Source organism: Schistocerca cancellata, chromosome 9 (genome assembly GCF_023864275.1).
Source record: "Schistocerca cancellata isolate TAMUIC-IGC-003103 chromosome 9, iqSchCanc2.1, whole genome shotgun sequence".
In the NCBI taxonomy this organism is placed as follows: domain Eukaryota; kingdom Metazoa; phylum Arthropoda; class Insecta; order Orthoptera; family Acrididae; genus Schistocerca; species Schistocerca cancellata.
Window position 1 is genome coordinate 84,493,122 of NC_064634.1, and position 19,271 is coordinate 84,512,392.

Consider the following 19,271-nt stretch of genomic DNA (forward strand, 5'->3'; position numbering starts at 1 on the left):
ATTACTTCCCTACCCTCACTGTGAATTGTCTGCTCCTTCTTGTACTCTGAAGACATAGTAAAAGCAGATTAATAGTTCACCAGTCACTCAGTGAAGGTCTTTGCTTCACAACTGAGACAACTATGAAACAAAACAACACAGTTATAGGTAACTAGAAAATATAAAGAAAGAAAATTGGAGAGTTTGCATTACAGACAGCAGAACAGGCCATAACAAGGCTGACAGTGAAGTCTACTGGTAAGGCAATATTTCTCAGAACAGAACTGGGGCAGCCGCGGGTTGAAAGAGAGCAAGGGGAAGGACTGTTTCTACACGCTCCACCTCACCCCTAGTAGCCATTCATCTGAGCTGCTTACAGCAAACACTGCTTGAAAAGCAATGCCTTACCAACATCATTATGCTGTTCTTTCGTTTTCTCTCCACGAACATGCTTCTTACAGTAAATGGCAGGAAATTGTAATTTTGATAATGCAGAAGTTAGTGCAAACTAATATTGTGAACGTAGAAAATTTGAAGCAGCTTTTAAAAACTGAAGTCATAAATAGTGGGAAGACTTGCATTCTGGGAACATAAAAGTGGGATTACAATGTAGTATAATTTTGGATTGTTTTTACTTAGAAAATAGTGTGTGTGTGGGGGGGGGGGGGGGGCGCATCCGGGAGGGGGGGGGGGGTGGTGAGGGGGAATTAAAAATCTTAATGCAAGTAATGATTTCTGTGAAGTATCACAAATGGATGATTGTGACAAATATTACTGTGCACAGATCAAAGCTTTTGACATTAAAGGTTTTCTGTATCTGATATCTAAAGGGAAGGAAAGACAGAAAAATGGCTGAGAAGATGGTACTGTCAATATAGCATAGAATGAAATACTCAGTGTTTAAGGAGACAAAAGGAACTTAACAGTTGACCATGTCTCCTATTTTGCTAGTGAAAATTTTTAAAAAACCCTTTTTGTGTATCAATTTCAGTACAACTTTTGTGTACTGAGAACGACTTTTTGTTGATTTATTGTGCATGTTAAAGCAGTTACAAAATGCTTTCTACATTTACTGGTAGGTTGTCTGCATTCAGTGGTAGTCCTGAGACTAGATTTTGTGAATGACAAGTTTATATTGGTGGTCAGTGCATTGTTGTGGGACAAAATAAGACTAAAATACTAAGTTAAAAAAAATATGATTCACCAAACTTTCAAAACATGTTCCAAGTGAATGCTGTTTAACTACATAACTGAAATATGTTAAGTCGCAGGCAGGCACAATGAAAAGAGTGCTACACATTTAAGCTTTTAATCAAAAGTCCTTTTTCTGAGATGTACACAACTCACACAAGTATGGCCACTGTGTTTGCCCGCTGTGACTGGACTGCAGACAGCAACTGCACTTGGCAGTAGTAGCAATCTGGTGTAAGTGGTGGGGATAGTGACTAGGTATAGGGTTGGGAAGGGGGCGGGGGATGGCGGGGTAGGGAAGGGTGAAGGTGTAATGCTACTTGGGAGCCTGCAGGAATGTGATGGGAATGGGATGGATCTGTTAGCAGAGCGTGTGCACTTGGGAAAGTGACAGATACAACACAGGAAAGAGGAGAAGGGAAAGGATGGACACTGAGGAAAGCAAAGCATTAGAGAATAGTAACAAAGGGAAACAGTACTATGTTGTGGGATGTAAGAAAAACAGTTAGGCAAAATCAAACACTTGACAGGACAGAATAAAAATTTTTTCTGTCATTGTTAAAAAGCACTTTCTCCACCTCTTTGAAATTTTTTTTGGAATGCCATTATAAAAGTCTGCCCTCTCATATACTGATTGTTCTTATTTGTTTTTTAATTATAAATTATTTTTTAAGTACTAATATGCGTATCGTCTTCATTTTTTCCAGGTGCAGCTGATGCACTGTTCTCACCACCACATGCACTATGGGTGTGTGGTCTTTGTGATGCCCAGTGCCAGTCAAGAGTAGATGTCCTGGACCATGTATTGGCAGCACATGGCATCAAGAGTCAGTACAAGTGCAGTCTTTGTGCATTCCGTACTTCTTCCAAAACTAACTTCGAGCCACATTTTGTGTCACGGCATCCTGGTGAAAGACCATACATTATGGATGTCTACCGACGTGTTGAAATGGGGGGAGGTGGTGTCGTGACTCCTGCTGTTTCCACGGAACCAACTTTTGATACTAGACCGTTGTGGAGTCGCAACTCGGCAGGTGTCCGGCATATCCGGGGAATACTCATAGAAGAAGAATCTCAAATTAAAGAAAATATTACAGAAGTTACCGACACTGCCAGAAAAGTGACGGTATGTTATTTCAATGTCTGAATTGTATTACTTAAGCTTATATACGTAAAAATAAGGAAACTAAGAAATTTGTGTGAATATAACAGGAGGAAAGTAAGTGCAGAGGATATACATATTTATTTCATTGGTGAATGATAAAATTTTGACATTTATCCTTCAACTGTTTTGCATCTTAATATTTACTTAACATATGGCAGTTAATTTAAACATAAAAGAAAGTTGAGACAGTCAATGGAAAATCTCATATAGAGATGTGAAACAAATACTAACAAAGAGATAGAGGGGCTGGCCAGTACTTACCTCAGCTCAGTACAGCCGATAGATACACACAAAACAAAACCGAAAATTTATGTTCCTAGCTTTCGGAACAAATGTTCCTTCATCAGGGAGGAGAGAGGGGAAAGAAAGGGAAGAAGGGAAAGGAGATTCAGTTACTCACAACCCAGGTTATGAAGCAACAGGGAAAGGAAAATAGGGAGGGTAGCAAGGATGGAGGCATGGTTGTCAGAGGAAAGCCAAAGATATTCTACTGTAAGTACTGTGCCAGCTTCAAACCAAAGAGGATGCATACAGAAGTAAAGAGGTATATAGTCTAAAGATAAACACAACTATGCAGGATGAAAAGATGCGTGAATGGCTAAGAGGAAAGGGAAAGAGGAGAAGACTGAAGAGTAAATGGGAGTGAGGTTGTTTAACGTAGGTTCAGTCCAGGGGGATGGCGGGATGAAAGGATGTGTTGGAGTGCAAGTTCCCATCTCCGCAGTTCAGAGGGACTGGTGTTGGGTGGGAGAAGCCAAATGGCACAAACGGTGTAGCAGGTTCCTAGGTCCCTAGAATTATGCTGGAGGGCATGCTCTGCTACTGGGTATTGGGCATCTCCTAGGCGGACAGTTCGTCTGTGTCCGTTCATGCGCTCAGCCAGTTTAGTTGTTGTCATGCCGATGTAAAAGGCTGTGCAGTGCAGGCATGTCAGTTGATAAATGACATGTGTAGTTTCACATGTGGCCCTGCCTTGAATTGTGTAAGTTTTACCAGTAGCGGGGCTGGAGTAAGTGGTTGTGGGGGGATGCATGGGGCAGGTTTTGCAGCGGGGTCGGTTACAGGGGTAGGAACCGCTGGGTAGAGAAGGTAGTCTGGGAATATTGTAGGGTCTAGTATTCTCTACCCAGCGGTTCCTACCCCTGTAACCGACCCCGCTGCAAAACCTGCCCCATGCATCCCCCCACAACCACTTACTCCAGCCCCGCTACTGGTAAAACGTACACAATTCAAGGCAGGGCCACATGTGAAACTACACATGTCATTTATCAACTGACATGCCTGCACTGCACAGCCTTTTACATCGGCATGACAACAACTAAACTGGCTGAGCGCATGAACGGACACAGACGAACTGTCCGCCTAGGAGATGCCCAATACCCAGTAGCAGAGCATGCCCTCCAGCATAATTCTAGGGACCTAGGAACCTGCTACACCGTTTGTGCCATTTGGCTTCTCCCACCCAACACCAGTCCCTCTGAACTGCGGAGATGGGAACTTGCACTCCAACACATCCTTTCATCCCGCCATCCCCCTGGACTGAACCTACGTTAAACAACCTCACTCCCATTTACTCTTCAGTCTTCTCCTCTTTCCCTTTCCTCTTAGCCATTCACGCATCTTTTCATCCTGCATAGTTGTGTTTATCTTTAGACTATATACCTCTTTACTTCTGTATGCATCCTCTTTGGTTTGAAGCTGGCACAGTACTTACAGTAGAATATCTTTGGCTTTCCTCTGACAACCATGCCTCCATCCTTGCTACCCTCCCTATTTTCCTTTCCCTGTTGCTTCATAACCTGGGTTGTGAGTAACTGAATCTCCTTTCCCTTCTTCCCTTTCTTTCCCCTCTCTCCTCCCTGATGAAGGAACATTTGTTCCGAAAGCTAGGAACATAAATTTTCGGTTTTGTTTTGTGTGTATCTATCGGCTGTACTGAGCTGAGGTAAGTACTGGCCAGCCCCTCTATCTCTTTGTTAGTAGTTGAGACAGTCATTCTCTTATAGAATATAGATTGGATAACCTTAGATAACAGGTAAGAAGGAACATGAGTGTTAGGAAATACATAGTTCAGAAGACATGGGAGGTCAAGACAGAAGGTAAATGAGCAATGAAACATCAATGGTTGAGATTGGAAACTCTATAAATTCCAAGTTATGGAGAAGACCGTTAACTTGTATATGGAAGGCCACACTAAAAATGGAAGCACAACAAAACAGGCAATACTAGGAAAACACAAAGTGAAAGACACAGAAACTAGTGAAAACAAGAAAAAGAAGTTGTGAAATGTTTGAGAGAAATGAAAATGAGAATATCAATAAACTGAGATACGCAGGGAGTAGAACAAATCTCCATCTGCAAAACAGTGAGGTGGAGGTGCAAGGAGGAAGAACCCAAATGCATGTATACATCTACATCTACATGATAACTGTGCAATTAGCAATTAAGTGCCTGACAGAAGAGTAATAGAACCACCTTCAAGCTACTTCTTTACTGTTCCACTCTCAAACAGTGCATAGGAGAAAAGAACACTTAAATCTTTCCGTGTGAGCTCTGATTTCTCTTGTTGTATTATGATCATCATTTCTCCTTAAGTAGATGGGCACCAACAAATATTTTCACACACTGAGGAGAAAGCTGGCTATTGAAATTTCATGAGAAAGTCCTGCCACAGTGAAAAATACCTTTGTTTTATAGGCTGACACATCAATTCATGTATCGTAAATATGGCACTCTCTCCTCTATTTCGCTATAATACAAAACAAGCTGCCCTTTTTTTAACTTTTTTGGTGACAATCCTATCTGATATAGGTCCCACACTGCACAGCAGTACTCCAGCAGAGGATGGTAAAGTGTAGCGTAAGCAGTCTCTTTAGTACACCCGTTATATTTTCTAAACGTTTGCCAATAAATTGCAGTCATGGGTTTGCTTTCCCCACAACATTACCTGTGTGATCGTTCCCATTTAAGTTATTCGTAGTTGTAGACCCTAAGTATTTAGTCGAGTTCACAGCCTTTAAATTTGTGTGCTTTAGCGTGTAACCAGAATTTAGTGAATTTGTTCTAGTGCTTGTGTGGATGACTTCGCAGTAGAGTCACTTGCAACTATTTGCACCTTAAGGGTATCTAGTCTAAACCATTTTGCAGTTCATTTTGATCATCTGCTGACTTTAGAAGACAGCAGATGACAGCAGCATCTGCAAACAATCAAAGAGGGCCGCTCAGATTATCTCCTAAATCATTTGTGTAGATCAGGAACAGCAGGAGGCCTATAAAACTCCCTTGAGGAATGCCAGGTGTTGCTACTGTTCTGCTCAATAATTTTCCATCAGTTATTACAAACTATGAGCTTTCTGACAGGAAATCATGAATCCAGTCATAGAACTGAGACGACACTCCATAGACATGCAATTAGAAGTTGCTTGTGAGGGTGTGACTTCTGCAACTTTCCAGTCTTTGGGTACAGATCTTTCGACGAGCGAGCAGTTGTATGCAATTGCTAAGTACAAAGCCATTGTATCGGCATGCTCTGAAAGGAACCTGACTGGTATACAATCTGGACCAGAATTCTTGCCTTCATTAAGTGTTTTTAAGCTGCGTTGCTATACTGAGGATGTCTGCTTCTAAGTTACTCATGTTGGCAGTTGTTCTTGATTCAACTTCTGGAATATTTACTTAGTCATCTTTCGTGTACGAATTTCGGAAGATCGTGGTTAATAACTCATCTTTTGTGGCACTGTCTTCAGTTAACAGATAGCATCACCGTTATTATCATGCAATGAAGGTATTTATTGAATCTTGCTGCCGGTATACTTCAGATATAACCAGAATCTCTTTGGGTTTTCTGTCAGATTTTGAGAGTGAGTTTTGTTGTAGAAACTATTAAAAGCATATCCCATTGAAGTTTGTGCTTAATTTCGAGCTTCTGTAAAACTTTGTCAATCTTGATGATTTTGTGTCCTTTTAAATTTGGCCTACTTTTTTCGTTGCTTTTGCAATATTGCTCTGAAATGTTTTGTGTATGGGGGATCAGTACTATTTCAAACTAATTTATTTGATACTAGCTGACCCAGCGAACGTCGTACCGCCTAACAGTCAATGAATGTCATGTTACCTTTTAGCTGAACTAATTTAGGCTTTGATGAACGTAATACAATGATACAAAATAATATTAATATAGATAGAAATATAAAAGTATTTTATTTTGATGAATGATGATGAATACATACAGAATGAGAATAAAAATTAAAAAAATAATAATAATTAAGTATTTCAAACACATGTCAGAAAAAAATCATTGAGAACTATGTTGTGCAGGTTGGGATACACTCTGATTAATTCATTAATCAGATTTTCATTCAAGCACCTTGTGGTAAACGACATTCTTTGTTTTTTGGTCAGGCGCAAGAACAAATAATGCGGATGGTTTGCCGACACGTGAGCATGCCACGTACAATTGACCATGAGAAAAACACGCATTTTCTAGATTGAGGCCACAAATAGTCAAGGATTGGCCCTGTGATTTGTTGATCGTCATGGCAAAGGCAAGACGAATCGGGAATTGAATTCGTTTAAACTCAAAGGGCATATCTGTTGGGATCATCGGAATCCTTGGAATAAGAACTTCTTCATCTTTAAATTTTCCTTTAAGTATTGACACGTGAATCACATTGCTCATCAGTTTTCTTATCACCAAACGCGTTCCATTGCACAGTTTTGGTTGGTTTAAATTTCTAAGCATGATGACTACCGAGCCAACCTTCAGTTGTAAATTGTGCGGTGGTAAACCAGGCACATCCAAGGAGTTCAAAATTTCAGTTTGATAATTAGTGGCTTCTTCTTCGTTTGTTACACAGTCGATAGATTTGAATGAATACAGAGTACCTACGATTTGATTTTGAATTATAAAATTGAGGTCATCTACATCTTTATTTTTAGCCGCCAAAATTGCTCGCTCACTTAACCATTTAGTATTTTTGTGGTTAGCAATGATATCCGGAAATACTTTGTTGATAAGCTCGTCTTTTGATGAGACGAAATTGCAAAAATTTGGAGGAAATGAAATCAAACCGCTCGATTCGTCAACAGGAACACGGCCATTACCGATAGTCAGCAATTGCTTCGAGAAATCATCAGCAGATAGATCGATCAACAATGCAACTCTCATATTTACAGACAGTTGAAGTTTGTTTACATATCACCACAGATTTGATGCTTTGAGGCAAGCGTTTATTTCGTTGGCAGCAGTAGATCTTGGAATTACTGGTAGTGTTTGTCGGAAATCGCCAGATAATAAAATCATTGAACCACCAAAACATCTCGAGTCATTGCGCAGATCTTTTAATGTTCGGTCTAGTGCTTCCAATGCGCGTTTGTGCGCCATTGTGCATTCGTCCCATATGATGATTTTTGATGCTACTAAAACTTTGGCCATTGCGGAGTGTTTCGAAATGTTACATGTCGGTTGTTCAGTAGTTTGAAGGTTTAATGGCAATTTTAATGCTGAGTGAGCTGTACGGCATCCGTCTAACAATGTGGCTGCTATTCCAGAAGAAGCAATTGCTACCGCAATTTCGGATCTCGCACGTACAGTGGCCAAAATCAATGACATGAGGAATGTCTTCCCAGTTCTACCGGGGGCATCCAAAAAAAATTAGCTACCATTTCCATCATCAATTGCATTAATCAGTGTATCATAGACTTCCTTCTGCTTAGGATTCAACAGTGGTACATTCGTTTGAACTGATTGGATTAGTTCATGTGGATCATATTCACGTTCACGTTCCAATTCTCTATTAAATGCGTCATTCATTCCGCGATCTGGCGCTGGCATTCCTAACCTAACTAACAAACTGCCGCACATGAGGTAACACATATCTTCGATCAAGAGCAAAGCCTGGTTATGCATCTCCTCATTCGCCTCAAGATCGGGATTTCTTGAGCTGACACGAATTCGATATAAAATGTCTTCTGACATGTTATCCTTGTATTTGTTCCACAGGTCACGTGGGTTCGATGGGAAGCATGTCGAAATGATGATAGCAAATAATGTGCGTATCTGACTTGGAGATGCAGAAATAATTGCTTCAGCGATTGTCGTGGCCCAATGAGTATCGTTTTCAAGCAAATTCAGCTCTTGACATGCTGCACGAAATGTGGGGCACACTATACCATTAACAGTTCATAGTGATTCAAATGATGTTGGCCCTAGAACATGTACCAGCAACAACCGCAAATAGAAACATTCATCATTCTTCGGATGAACTGTGTAAATACGACCAAGAGCATCAGCAGAACGCATATCTGGATGACCAGGAACTGCATCGCCTTGCTTCCGACGTTGAAATTTCTTCAATGTAGCGTTCCAAGTGTAATAACGTGGCATTTCCGAGTAAAGCAACGTTCGTGCGAACGGATCGTTTTGACAAATCGCAAAGAAACTGGTCAGTGTTGTCGCTGGAGGTGTTTCGGCACGTTGAGCAGCATTCGACGCTGTGAAATATACTCTCTGACCGTTCTCTAGATGCACCCCCAAATGTACAACAGTGGGATAACGTTCGTGAATAGGGAATGAGAATATACGCCAAATTGCTTCATTGCAGTTCACATATCTACCAACTTGATAGCGCGTGATTTCATCGTTGATATTGGATGTTTGGATACCAAAAACCGCCATGTCGCTCCCTTTCGTGACATATTTGCAAATGTATTTAATAGATTTGACCGAATTGCAATACTCAACATTACAATGTGCCTTGAATGTTTTGGAAAGAAGTGGCGAATATGGAACAATCCAACTGTTGTCAACTATGAAATAGTTTCCTTTCACTTTAGTTGTGATAGTTCTACCATTATCATCGGGCGATCGACGCCGATACAATGGATAACCATCGTTGCCTGTAATGGTCTCTGCCGTGAATTTTCGCGGATACCGTTTGGAACACTTGCCGTCGACCATGCACGGTGATTGGCGGTTGATAGTGCCACATGGTCCATGAATCATATTCGTGATTACAACATCATGTAGGTCTGGATCGGTTTCAGGAGCAGGAATCTCCGCACATATGATGTCATCTATTTGATCTGGCCGAATTCTGTCTACTAACCAAATTAGAATGTGAGCATGCGGTAGGCCTCGTTTTTGCCATTCGACTGAATACATCCAGCATCGAGTAATCCCAAAGACGTGTTGCTTAACAATGTAATTTATTAGTGACCGAATTTTTTGCTTGAAAACCCGTGCGGTAATGTCATGTCGATCACTTGATGTTTGTCTGGGAAGCAGCAATTGAATAATTTCCATCCATTTCGGATTACATGTAAATGTAATGAATAGATCTGGCCGACCATAATGACGAACATATGTCATTGCATCTTGCGCATATTCATGCATATGACGCGGGCTACCTGTGTATGTCGCTGGTAAAATAGTCAATCGACCAACATTTTCTGAATCTCCTTCTGTGCTTATTGCATCGCGTAAATGAATATACTCTTCCGAACGCAATTTAGCTTGATTCAACCGGATGAAAGTCAGGCGCTCCGTTTCGATTTTAACGTACATGTCAACGCAGTATTGTTGAAGCAGTCGACGAAATCGTAACAAATAATTGTCAGAATTTTCACGAATCATCAAACGATATGCGTAATAATTCATCGAACTAACCTTCTTGGTAGTTTCCTCACCTGAAACAAATACAGTAAAAATTGTATTTTAGAACCCCTAATAGGTTAACGACTCTTACAGCTACTCTCTACTAAATTAGGAGTGACAACTTTTTTTATGTACCAAAAGCAAACAGAATAAAATGTATATCAAGTTAAAATGAAAACAATGATATTGATTTTACCATTCAATGGATTAATCATTTTAATATTAAAGTGATATCCATCGTCTCCTTGCCAAAACATCAGCGGGTATTGTAACGCGTCATATGAACGGTGTGTTTCATATATTCTTTGTAGTTGCCCAGTATTGAGTCGTGTAAGCACAATATCACGTGTTTCCAAGTTTTCACCAACAATCAGGATTGCCACTTCATCGATTGTTGGAGCATTAAATGTGCGTTCATGTGTTCCAGCTGGTCTTTTATCTGCTCTGATTACAACTTTATAGTCATCACTTGGCATGCGCTCTAAAGCAGTCTTGAACAGCCTGACCAATGCGTGATGTTCATGAAGCATTTGCTGCAAATCTTGGAGAATTGCTCTTTTCGTAGCTTTGTTGATCCCTTGACGCCGGTCAAGTTGTACTTCCATATTGCCCATGAAGTATATTTGCAAGAATTTTTGCTGTGCACCTTCAATAGGTTGCAATGATCCAATGCGATGGCAAATCTGGCCTTGAATCTGTAAATTCAAAGCCGTAGTTATAGTTAGATTTACAAACACTTTTTTTTTTTCAAATAATAACATACCATTTTTATTTTAGAGACAAATACAGAAATCTAACAAACTACATTCCAAATTTTTTTTACAATCATAGAAAATAAAGTTTTTTAACGTTAATTACCGTAAATGTCGGATTATATCCGTGTTCTTCGATAATTTCCGCCCCAAATGAAGTCATTTGGAAACAGACATTGTATTTTTGAGTGTTCGCTAGAAAATGTTGTGATTCTAGTGTTTCGCCATAAAGCAGGGAACGCAATGGCTCTGGTGGCGGGACCACTAATGGCAATGTCACTTTACCACTAAGGCAGCACAAACCAGGCGTTTCACCAGCAAACTTCAATGCGCCACAATGCTGGCAAACAATGTCCATTGGACCAATGCAAACTAAACGATGCAAGCTGTAGTCGATGGTGCAATCATATCGAAACGCTGCTCGATTCAAATCAATACTTGAACCATTTCTTCTTGCACTTCGAAGATTATTCCTCTGTTCATCTGTACGATAAGCTCGACGATTTCTCGTTTCTAATCTAGCCGTTTCGCGGGCTGCCTCTCTTTGCTCTTGTGTTTGAGAAGCACGAATTAAGGCCCTTCTTTGCTCCATCCTAACGCGGCGCTCTTCTCGGGCAATTTCTCGTTCTTCGTCAGATAATTGACTCGCGATATTCCGTTGCCTAATTGCATTACGGCTCCGCTGGGAAAGATTAGATCTTCTAGGACGCGGCATTTTTATTAATAGTAATACTGAATATGCACTTGCACAAAACCACATAAAACAATCGAGACATAGACAATAGCTTATCAAGAAAAATCATAGACAACCTATGAAAAGACATTTACACTTTTGTTAACCTGTAGAATAAATCTTTAATTAATTTAATAAATAATTTACACAAATTAATGTCTAAAACAAACAAATATAACAGTACCTACCTGAACTTTCGAGACATTTTACACATAATAAATTTCTGAACACACACATAAATAGTTGTTACAGTATTTGACAGGACTGGACAACAAATGTTTGACATGTAATAAACAAATGAGCATTTATTGAAATGATTAAGTATTCATTACACATTTCTGAACGCACGCGTAATATTTTTCAATCTTTTTTTTAAAAAAATACACGTGATAGTTTATTCATCCATTTTAAATAATTTATGAACACATGCATAAATGTCAATCATTACTTACAAATTTTGACAAAAAAATTTGACAGCTCCGAAACTAAAGAACTTTTAGGGAAAATAACGCATTTTTCAAGTATTCGTCAATTTTTCATTATTTTTAAGATGTATTCTGCTATTCGGGGCGGAGACAAATCCAACAATTCAAAAACCATGAAAATTTTTATTCGTCAATTTTTCATTATTTTTAAGGTGTATTCTGCTATTCGGGGCGGAGACAAATCCAACAAATCAAAAACCATGAAAATTGGTCCAGCAGATCTCGCGTTATAAGTGTTGTAACAAACCCGACTTTGTTTTATATATATATAGATAATCCTTCAATTGCCATAATTAATATTTCTTTGGATTTAATCCACATCTGCTCTGTGCGTACAGAGTCAGATTGGAAAAAGAGGAGACTTTGTCTTAGGAAGGTGTCAAGTGAATTTTTATCTGCTTTTTCTAAAAAAGATGTATTTAGCATTAATTTTGGGTGGGTTTGGATGTTATGGTACTCAGCTTCAATAATTACTGATCTGTCATGATGCTCCTTATTTGTTGCTAAGAGGTCAATTTTCTGAGAAAACTTTCAGTACAATTTCAGATGGCATTTTATGCCTACCTTTGATTTTAAACATGTACTTTCACCGACATTTCGAGGGTAGATTGAAGTCACCAGTGAGTGGGGTACCTGTTTGAAATTAGTGTCATGTTTTCTTCCAACTGTTCAGCACCTGTACCATTTGAGTTGGGGGTGTTTTTGTTCCGGTTGTCAGGTGTAAGCTCTACCCATACTAACTCAAAGGAACTATCTGCTTCCATTTCACTACAATGTAAATTACTTGTGACAACAATAAACACTCCACTACCAACTGTGTTGGATCTATCCATTCTGAACACCATTAGGTTCTTCGTAAAAAATTCTACTGAACTTATTTTTGGTTTTAGCCAGCTTTCATACCTATAACAACAGGAGATTTAGTGCTTTCTATTAGCGCTTGGAGCACTGCTTATTTCCCAATGAAGCTACGACAGTTTACAACTATAGTATTGATTGTTGCTATGGCTAATCTCTTCCTTTGTTTGTCCTGCAAGTTTTGAAACTGAAACCCTTTCTGCACTTTCCCGAGACCCTGTAACCTAAAAAACCACCCCATCCCCTCCACACAGCTCCTGGAAGCCGTGTAGCCACCTCTTGTGTGTATGGAGGGTGAAGTAGGCATAAATATAACAATAATTGTGATACAGCATACACCCAGTGTGACATGGTGTTGCAAATTAAGGGTTTGTAATCAATCTATATACATACTTTCCTATCCCCTTCTAGAGGAGCGAGACTTAACTGAAGTGAGACACATACTTTGCAATAACAACTGTTTAGTACTAGAACTAAGCTGAGTACAACCTCTCAGAGTAAGGTCTACATAACTTGAGACCAGCAGTGCATTGAGGAACAGGGAAGATTAACGATAACACAGTTCCACTAGGTTGGTAAGTCGTAGGCAGTAGTGTGATGAGTAGCAAGTGCTGTGATGACACAGTCATATGAGGATGAGAGCTTGGCGGCCATCTACTGGTAACAGCGCCGTCCCACAAGGCAGTGAGCATGGGGGAGTCACAACAAATACTGCAAAGCAGTGACCTCAGAATGGCTGGTAGAAGTGCAACGTCGGATGTGGCTCAGCATGAGGGCAGCACAGCACCTTGGCGGATAGTGTAGTGAAGTGAAGTGGAAGCAGCAGGTGGTGACCGTAGTGGTGACTTGATGTGGTTGTTGGTTGCTCAGAACTCGGGCTGTAACTGCCTCTCCATGGGCAGAGTTCCAACTTAAGTACACGCCTACAGAAGGGTACGTGTGTGGTATCACATGATCATGTGACCGTGTGGATGTAATTTAGTGCCTGTGACTTCAGCACTGTGTGCTTGACTTGTACGTCATATAATGGCGAGACTTGTGCCCCTGGTTGCCATGGCAACTGCTGGTGCTTTGACTGTGTGCAATACCTTGTATGTTTTGTTTACAGATAACTTCCTAGGTGAAACAGGGTCTATGAAACATGCACGTAGAAGTTCTGCCCGAAATATGCAGAGGGACTGGTGGGGAGGGGAGGGGGGGGGGGGGGGCTATGTACTCAACACACAAATCATAGGTGGATAAAATCAAATATTTGTGTACATCTGCTTAACCTGTTGAATAAGATCTGACCTGAATGCCGTAGCTAACTGGCGGCTGTATCATGCTGATAGAGCCCTCTGTATCATTGTTTTGTGCAAATATTACTTGTGGTTGGGGTGGTTAGTGGTTAGGATGATCATGATATTGGGCATGATCTCTGAAAATTATTGACCTAGCAGAGAATTTTGTGGCATGTTTCAGCCCAGAATAATGTTACGTAACAAGATGTAATCCGTATTGAATTTACAGTAGTAAATAGTTCTGGACAGTGGAAAATCACTGCCAGGATGACCAGCATTTCATACTTAGAGGTCCCGGTTGTCACGTCATACTTCCATTTTGTGGGTGATTTTTCTAGTATGGGCTTCAAACAGTGTAATTCCATCCTACATTTTGAAATCTTTTATTGAAAGCTGCTTTTCTTTATCACCTTTAGTTTGTGCCTGTCTACTGCAGCTTTGTATGGAAAAGTTAACTCTGTCTCTTCTCAAACAGTTTATGTTCCAGTTTAGAAACTGTAATTTGTACAGAAAGCCTAGTGCTATTTGAATGATTTGCCGTAATTAATGAACTCCCAATATAGAATAAACAAAAATGAAACATGGCAATCACTTGCTATTTGCTGATTGCTATGTGTTGCATAATAATACCTAATGTCACATATTCTTAGTTAACTTCAGAGCTACTGTCGTCTTTTTCCACCTTACATATGTATATATATACATGAGCGTGCATGCGCGCGCGCGCGCGCGCCCACACACACACACACACACACACACACACACACACACACACACACACACCGCGCGCGCGCATGCACAGCTGGAGTGACCCATTCATAATTTTCGACGAATTCTATTATGAATGAGAGAATATCTGGTGATTCAGAACAATTAATGGTATATACTGGCGAGGAAAAGCAGCTGTTAAATACTACATTAGAAATTGTAATTGATTTGCTATAAACTGTTTGTGGATGACACACTAAATTTTACACAGGCAAATAAGCAGAAAAAACAGTACTTTAAAACCATGCTACTTCCATATTATTTAAATGACTATACTGATAATTTTCAAGAATAAGTTATCAGTTTGTTGTAAAGATAGATATTTATTTTTCAATGGGCACTAATACTTTTTATGCAGTTGAGGATGAAATTTTGTGATTTTTTTTACTAATGAACAGTTGCTTTGATCTTCTATAATCAGAAGGAGCAGGTAACTATACTGTAATTGTTACTTGCTTCTTCTTGATCTGTTGGTGAAACCTCTCAGAAATAAATAACTGGCTACAGCAGAGATAGTGTAAGATCAAATCAATAAAAATGAGGTCTTTAGTCAGGATGTGATTGGGCATTTAGAGGGGGACATTCAGTAATAGACAGAGCACTGATGTGTGAACATCAGCTATACAGAGTACAGATTTTTATAATGGGAATACAAGCATTCAGTAGATGTGACATTCACATAGTTCATGACTCTGAGCTGCAATTTTTTAAGACTTATACATAATCACATTCCACCTCTAATTTTTTTTGCATGAACTTCACATTTTCAGCTACTAAATAAATCTAATCTGTTGAGAAGCAATTGATTTACCATTTATTATGACTTTGCTGTTGCTCTCATACCCCATTATCAGATTTCTCCGTGTGTTCCCTGCAGGGTGTGATTAGTGACTGTGACAACAGAGTATGTCTGATACAATTCACTCACTGTTTGTAAAGCCTTTCTGGTAAACTGAAACTCTCCTGCATTTTATTTAACAGGTGTAATTGGAAATATACTTTGGCATAAATGGTTTGAAAATGCTCATTATAGTGAAATTATTTTCAGTTGCAAGTAAAGAAGGATAATGCAGACAGTGCCCTCCAACGTACACCCACATCTGGAAGCAGTCAAATTAAGAAGGAAATAAAATCTGAAATAAAACAGGATATGCAGGAGGAATCCACAAATAAGCAGTCTGAAGATAATGATAGAGAGCTAGTGGGAGCATTTGGCCCCTATGGCAAACCAGCTGCAGGCAACTTATATGTTTGTACATTGTGTGAAAGATACAAGACGAAGTTCCGGGGTGATATGAGAGATCACTTATACAGAGAGCTGAATTATTCCAAGTGAGTACTTATGTATTCTTTTCCAGTTGTGGAAATGTCATTGTTTTTGCAAATGAAAATCATAAATACTGTAAAATTAATGCTTGATGTAGGTTCTAATATTGTATGTTTTCTATTTTTTAAACAATGAGGACACTGTTAATATTACCTATTTCACAGCTACTGTAGTAAGATTTAAGTAGTATAGTACAGCTACATGCTCAGTTAAGAGAAATGTTAAGCGCTAAACACCAGGGTTATCAACTGTGTTAGGGTTGATAACAGGATAGAAACAAGTAGAAAAGGTTTTCAAGCTTACCTGTCAGAAAAGGAGACGTGAGAGAAAATTCAGGTGGGGTAAGCAACAGAAATGCCACATCTGAAGTTAACAAAGTGGTAAATGAAGAGAGATTCATGAAGTGATAGAAGATTTGGATTAATGAACAGGAAAGAAACGTGGTTCAGAAAATTAGGAAAGAAAGGCATGGCAGATATTAAAATAGGATACAAAAGAGATGAGAATGACGTTTAGGAAAAAGTTAAAAATATTGTATATTGCACAGTGTAACAATAATGGATTTACGTACATCTTTCAAATGAGATATTATAGTCTTCAACACACTCTCTCTCTCTCTCTCTCTCTCTCTCTCTCCCTCCCTCCCTCCCTCCCTCCCTCCCTCCCTCCCTCCCTCCCTCCCTCTCTCTCTCATTCATCAACATGAAAACTGACATGAAGACCATCAGCCTTCATTGTTTTCCTATTTATGGAAAATACAGTGACTGCGGCTGGTAGATGATTACTTGGTGTACTACTGTAAGTACATAATTACAAAACTGTTGGCAAAATACAGAAATGATATTTGAATTAGAGCCAAAACCATGTTGGACAGAGTGAAGCAGTCGTCTGAGAAAACCAAACTTTCAATAGTTCCACAAAGCAGTTCAGTGATAAGAATACAGGATTCTCATGTAACAAGTCAAACTGAAGCCAGTTACTTGGATGTGCGATTATACCGTAAATTGAGCTTCGTATCACGTCAAACTACTCTAAGCAGATATCTACAAAGTATACAGGGTGTTACAAAAAGCTATGGCCAAACTTTCAGGAAACATTCTGCATACACAAATAAAGAAAAGATGTTATGTGGACATGTGTCCGGAAACACTTAATTTCCATGTTAGAGCCCATTTTAGTTTCGTCGGTATGTATTGTACTTTGTCGATTCACCACCAGTTGGCCCAATTGAAGGAAGGTAATGATGACTTCGGTGCTTGCGTTGACATGCGACTCATTGCTCTACAGTACTAGCTTCAACCACATCAGTATGTAGCACCAACAGGTTAGTGTTAATCACGAATGTGGTTTTGCAGTCGGTGCAATGTTTACAAATGCGGAGTTGGCAGATGCCCATTTGATGTTTGGATTAGCATGGGGCAATAGCCGTGGCGCTGTACGTTTGTATCGAGACAGATTTCCAGAACGAAGGTGTCCCTACAGGAAGACGTTCGAAGCAATTAATCGGCATCTTAGGGAGCATGGAACATTCCAGCCTATGACTCGCGACTGGGGAAGACCTAGAACGACGAGGACACCTGCAATGGACGAGGCAATTCTTCGTGCAGTTGACGATAACCCTAATGTCAGCGTCAGAGAAGTTGCTCCTGTACAAGGTAACGTTGCCCACGTCATTGTATGGAGAGTGCTACGGGAGAACCAGTTGTTTCCGTACCATGTACAACCTGTGCAGGCACTATCAGCAGCTGATTGGCCTCCACGGGTACACTTCTGCGAATGGTTCATCCAACAATGTGTCAATCCTCATTTCAGTGCAAATGTTCTCTTTACGGATGAGGCTTCATTCCAACGTGATCAAATTGTAAATTTTCACAATCAACATGTGTGGGCTGACGAGAAGCCGCACACAATTGTGCAATCACGTCATCAATACAGATTTTCTGTGAACGTTTTGGCAGGCATTGTTGGTGATGTTTTGATTGGGTCCCATGTTCTTCCACCTACGCTCAATGGTGCACATTATCATGATTTCATACGGGATACTCTACCTGCGCTGCTAGAACATGTGCTTTTACAAGTACGACACAACATGTGGTTCTTGCATGATGGAGCTCCTGCACATTTCAGTCGAAGTATTCTCAACAACAGATTCGGTGACCGATGGATTGGTAGAGGCGGACCAATTCCATGGCCTCCACGCTCTCCTGACCTCTTGACTTTCATTTATGGGGGCATTTGAAAGCTCTTGTCTATGCAACCCTGGTACCAAATGTAGAGACTCTTCGTGCTCGTATTGTGAACGGCTTTGACACAATACGCCGTTCTCCAGGGCTGCATCAGCGCATCAGGGATTCCATGCGACGGAGAGTGGATGCATCTATCCTCGCTAACGGAGGAAATTTTGAACATTTCCTGTAACAAAGTGTTTGAAGTCATGTTGGTACGTTCTGTTGCTGTGTGTTTCCATTCCATGATTAATGTGATTTGAAGAGAAGTAATAAAATTAGCTCTAACATGGAAAGTAAGCGTTTCCGGACACATGTCCACATAACATATTTTCTTTCTTTGTGTGTGAGGAATGTTTCCTGAAAGTTTGGCCGTACCTTTTTGTAACACCCTGTATATGAGGGAGGATTGGAAAGTAATGCAGAGTAATTTTTTTCTCTCCTGGTATTGCAGCTGGAATTTTGTAATTTCATGACGATCAAATTTGTGCAATAGTGGGTGTTTTGTTTTCATGTGCAGCTCTAGCAAGAGAAGCCTGAACTACAAAACAAACTTGACGCACATGTTAGTCCTGTCAACTTATGAAGAGCAGTGAAGTGTGGTTTGATATTTATGGGCCAAAAGGACATAAACAGTGTGAAATTCACAGGCACATGTGTGGTGTGTATGGGGACAACTGTAGTGGATTGTAGCAATGTTTTCAGTTGGTGTGCATTCTTACAAGAGAGCTATGTGAATGTCAGTGATTGGCCACACTGCGGGCACCTGGTAACAACTCCAACCCCATAGGAAGTCGGGTGACTTTGTAGAAAAGTAGCTAAAAGATGTAAGTTCATTTGTGATTCTTTTTGTT

General features: G+C 40.0%; 1 protein-coding gene across 1 annotated transcript in view; it reads left to right on the forward strand.

Moving 5' to 3' along the window:
* The window catches only part of LOC126101200 (uncharacterized), a 150,025-nt gene that overhangs the window by 104,018 nt on the left and 26,736 nt on the right, over positions 1 to 19,271 (forward strand). Inside the window, exons 16-17 of the mRNA XM_049911895.1 lie at positions 1,878 to 2,296; positions 15,914 to 16,197. Coding sequence (XP_049767852.1) covers positions 1,878 to 2,296; positions 15,914 to 16,197 — 703 coding nt within the window. The remainder of the gene's footprint in view (positions 1 to 1,877; positions 2,297 to 15,913; positions 16,198 to 19,271) is intronic.